The sequence below is a fragment of the Petaurus breviceps genome, unplaced genomic scaffold (assembly GCF_028583685.1).
Source record: "Petaurus breviceps papuanus isolate PSGF00001 unplaced genomic scaffold, PetGlider_PUasm1.0 138, whole genome shotgun sequence".
NCBI lineage: Eukaryota > Metazoa > Chordata > Mammalia > Diprotodontia > Petauridae > Petaurus > Petaurus breviceps.
The window spans coordinates 14,792,418-14,796,506 of record NW_027185694.1 but is presented as its reverse complement, the minus strand read 5'-3'; the positions used below and the strand labels follow the sequence as shown (position 1 = coordinate 14,796,506).

Sequence of the window (4,089 nt, the reverse complement as noted above, 5' to 3'; positions counted from 1 at the left end):
AGGTCTTCAAGATGGAGAAGGAATATTGTACATGGGGAAGAGCAAATCAGCCCATTTGCATAGGCTGTAGAATGGAAAGAGAGTAGGCAATAAGCCTGGAAGTGTTGACTAAGGCTAGAGAATAAGACCTTTAAAAGTCAAATGGAAGGATTTGCTTTTTATCCTAAAGCAAGAAGGACCCATTGCAGCTTAATGAGTAGCCAAGTTATATGATCAGAGCTGTGCTTTAGAAATATTAACTAAGCAGTAGTATGGAGTTTGGATTGGAAAGGATCTATAACAACAATTTAAGCAGAGAGAAGAGTGTCAATGATTTAGAGAAGGGAGAGAGACAGAGAGAGACAGAGAGACAGAGACAGAGAGATGGAGACAGAGACAGAGATAGAGAGACAGAAGGAGACGGGGCACATAGAGATGCATAGAGAATGCACTGGGAAGAGCTCTGAAAATGTAGTTCAAAGATCTCAGTTCAAATTCTGACTCTGCTAATTTTTATTCTTGTATCTGTGGAAAAGTCACAACTTCTCTGGACCGATTTCCTTTTCTTATATTATAGGCATTGACTGTCTGTTGAACTGGTGAGCAGTGGGGCAAGGCTATCAGTCACTCTGATTTCACTCCTATTCTTGGAACAGGTTACTCCTCTTGAGATAGGACTTTCTCTCTAGCCACTCCCTTAGCCCCTCTCCTTTGGAGGAATGCTTTTCTTTACAAATTAATCTGCAGTAATAACAAATGCTGTCTTGTTCTCAATCCAGAGAGTTATCAGCCCTGCCACCATAACTAAGAGAAGCTTCTGTATTCTCTTCCTCCTGGGAAGTTGTAAAAATGAATCAACAATACTCTCCAATAACCCCAAGGCCCTAGTCAGAAATCTCACTCTGGCAAATACAGAAGTTTTCGCTCTAGCTCCTCTCCTGAGCCATCCTGAACATGAAGTACCTTCTCATATTGCTTCATTCAAGCAATAGCACACAGTTTAGCCATTTGTTGATCAACATCAATTTTTTTCCAGCTTCAAAAAACAAGTAAATTTTTAAATGGAAAAGGACAGCCAAACTTTAAAGACTTCTGTTTCTTCTTTTCACAAGTCTAAAGACGGAAAAAGCCAGCTTGTAAAGTTCCAGTACAAATCAGAAGCTCTACCAAGTCAAAGACTGACCAGGGCAGGACAAAACTCCAGGGATGAGAGTGGGGGTGGGGTGGTGGTGGAGTGGAGCAGGAGGATACTGGGAAATTTCCTTCCAAAAGAGTAAGCATACATCTTTAGCTCCCAAGTAGTTGGTGGTGTCTATAAGAGGCAGAAATGAATATGGTGCATATGGGCTGTAGTGAGACCCACTTGACTGAACTGGAACATGGGATCAACATTCCAATGTTGGAAGGGGACTTAGAAGTCTTCTATTCTAATGACTCCTTTTTATGAATGGGAAAATTGAGGCCAGGAGAGGCTTGTGACTTGTTCAAGGTTTCAGAGGTAGGAAGTGGTGGGATGAGGATTGGCATCCAGGCCTTGAGATTTCAAGTTCAGCCCTCTTTCCGCTGCATCATGAGGGCCTCTAATTTTCATGGGGGACCTATGTGGGAAAAATATTGGATAGAGTGCCACTAGATCATAGAGGGGTTTCCCTCGTTAGGAGCTCCCCTTATTTCCCTGTGATTCTTTCATGTTCCTTGAAGTTTGTTGTCCTGCTTTCTCACCTCTGGAAACATACCTAGGAAGGAAAGTTATATTTCCTTGATGTCAGTCTATTTCCATCACTATGCTTTACTAGAGTTGCCTGAGACGAGGGGTACCAGTTAGATAGATGGGCAAAGCTGGAGAGAATCAGACCCATACACCAAACATTGATTTTACAATGTTGATTCTGAATGTTGATGACTTATTTTGTTTCATTTGGCTGATACAATCCAGAGTCTCATGTTGTCTGTGAGAAGATACTTTTACTGAGCTTTTCCGCAGCAGTTTTCACATCCTTGTTCCTCAGACTGTAGATGATGGGGTTCAGCATGGGAATGACCACAGCATAGAAGAGAGCAATCAGCTCATCTGTTGCATGAGAGTCTTTGGACTTGGGCTTCATGTACATGAAGAGGATGGTCCCATAAAACATAGTCACCACAGTCAGGTGGGCAGAACAGGTGGAAAAGGCTTTTTTCCTTCCCTCTGCAGAATTGATCCTCAGAATTGTAATGAGGATGAAAGGATAAGAGATGATTATGAGGAAGACTGGAATAACTAGCAAGATGACATTTGATATCACCATAATGATGACATTGAGGGAGATATCTGTACATGCCAGTTTCAACACAGCCAGGATCTCACATGTGAGATAATCAATGACATTGTTCCCACAAAAGGGCAGTCCCATAGCAAGGATTGTTTGCACCAGTGAATTTAGCACACCTGTCATCCAGGAACTGGCTGCCATCCACCCACAAAGCTCTTTGTTCATGATGATGGGGTATCTCAAGGGCCTACAAATGGCCACATACCTGTCATATGACATCACGGTGAGGAGCACACACTCTGTAGACCCCAAGGCAAGAGAGAAGAACATTTGTGTTCCACAGCCCACGAAGGAAATGGATTTTTCATCTGAAAGGAAGTTCACAAGTATCAATGGAACAGAAGAAGATGTGTAGCAGATGTCCAGGAAGGAGAGGTTACTAAGGAAGAAGTACATGGGGGTGTGGAGGTGAGAGTCCAGGATAATCACTGTAACGAGGAAACTGTTGCCCACCAGGATTATAATGTACATGATAAGGGACGTCAGAAAGAAAACAAAGTGAAAGATGGGGTAAGCAGCAAGACCTCGAAGAAAAAACACATTCATTAATGTATGGTTTTGATTTTCCATTTATCCTTTCTTCTACCTGCAATATTTTAAATTAGGACGCACAAAAAATTTTACCTAACTAAAATGAGTGAAAATGCAAGTTGTCCTTTTCCAAATTAAATTTCTGGAATACAAACATACTTTTCAAATTTATGCCCCCCAGACAAAATTTGCCCTTAGATATTTCTCTCCCACAAACTGTGCTCAGAAAAAACTCTTCCAGGGAACCTTGTTTTATTAGCAATCCTTGTCCGCAAAGAAATTTTGAGGCTCAGTTGACTATCTCTTCCCAGTAACCACTTCTGGGTGTTTTTATTTTTGGGAGTGTCAGACTGAGTTCTACTTGCTAAACTGTTGAATAGATATTCAATAGGCTCATTAATCTAGAACTAGAAGCAACCTCAGAGTCAATAAAGTCCAAACTCTTCTTTTGGTAGATGAGGAAACTGATGCCCAGGGTGGTCAAATGACTTTGTTAAGTTTGCACAGATGGTTTTTGAATCTTCTTTGTCTTACTCCAGAACCAGTCTTCTTTCCATTGATCAATGTGCTTGAAAGAAACAGAGAGGGAGATGGAAAGGAAGAAATTTCTAGCTTACTACAAATATGCAAATAAAAAGTAATCCTGTAAAATTGGACCCTAATTTCTTTAAATTCCAAAAGATAATAGGTCATATAGAGATAGTGCTGGGTATAGCTAGGTTCAAGTCTTGCTTTTGACACTCAGTAGCTTTGTGATGCTAAGCATAGTGCTTAACATCTATTTTTCCTTAGGCAATAACCTAGGATTTATGTAAAGATTGAATCTAGAGACACAGGACCTGAGCTTGAATATCAGCTTTATTGTTTATTATTTGATTGACCTCTAAGCTCATAGGTTCATTAAGTAATAGGTTTAGAATTGAATGGATACATTTACAAACTGCATCAGTGGAGATTTCCACACAGGGAATTTTCCACCAAAATTAACTTTTTGCTCCTTTATATTTTTTCCTGATTAAATATATAGATTCAGAGGCACTCCTGCAAGTAAAACGGACTTGGATCCCAAATTAATACTTCTCCTTACTTCTTGTTTCTTCTACTCTGTTTGATATGAAATTTCTCAGAAAAGGGCAGGGGGAGGAGACAGAGGGAGAGAGACTTGGTTGTTTTCTTCTAACAAGGTGAACAGAAGAGAGAAAAGAATCAAAGAGTTAGAAAATTTTGTCTTTTTGTCCTTCCTATTACTTCTACTCTAGTCCCATTT

General features: G+C 40.3%; 1 protein-coding gene across 1 annotated transcript; it reads right to left on the bottom strand.

Annotated features, from left to right (window-relative positions):
- Positions 1-1,919: 1,919 nt before the first annotated feature.
- LOC138143496 (olfactory receptor 13D1-like) lies at positions 1,920-3,831 on the bottom strand. Its single transcript, XM_069064767.1, has 2 exons — positions 3,811-3,831; positions 1,920-2,870 (listed from the first exon to the last, which is right to left on the bottom strand). Exon 2 carries the CDS (start codon positions 2,859-2,861, stop codon positions 1,920-1,922), a length of 942 nt encoding a protein of 313 aa, XP_068920868.1. The 5' UTR covers positions 2,862-2,870; positions 3,811-3,831.
- Between the last annotated feature and the right edge of the window lie 258 nt (positions 3,832-4,089).

Excerpts from the sequence above, each read along its gene's own strand:
- LOC138143496 (XM_069064767.1), bottom strand. The coding sequence starts at position 2,861 with ATGGAAAATCAAAACCATACATTAATGAATGTGTTTTTTCTTCGAGGT.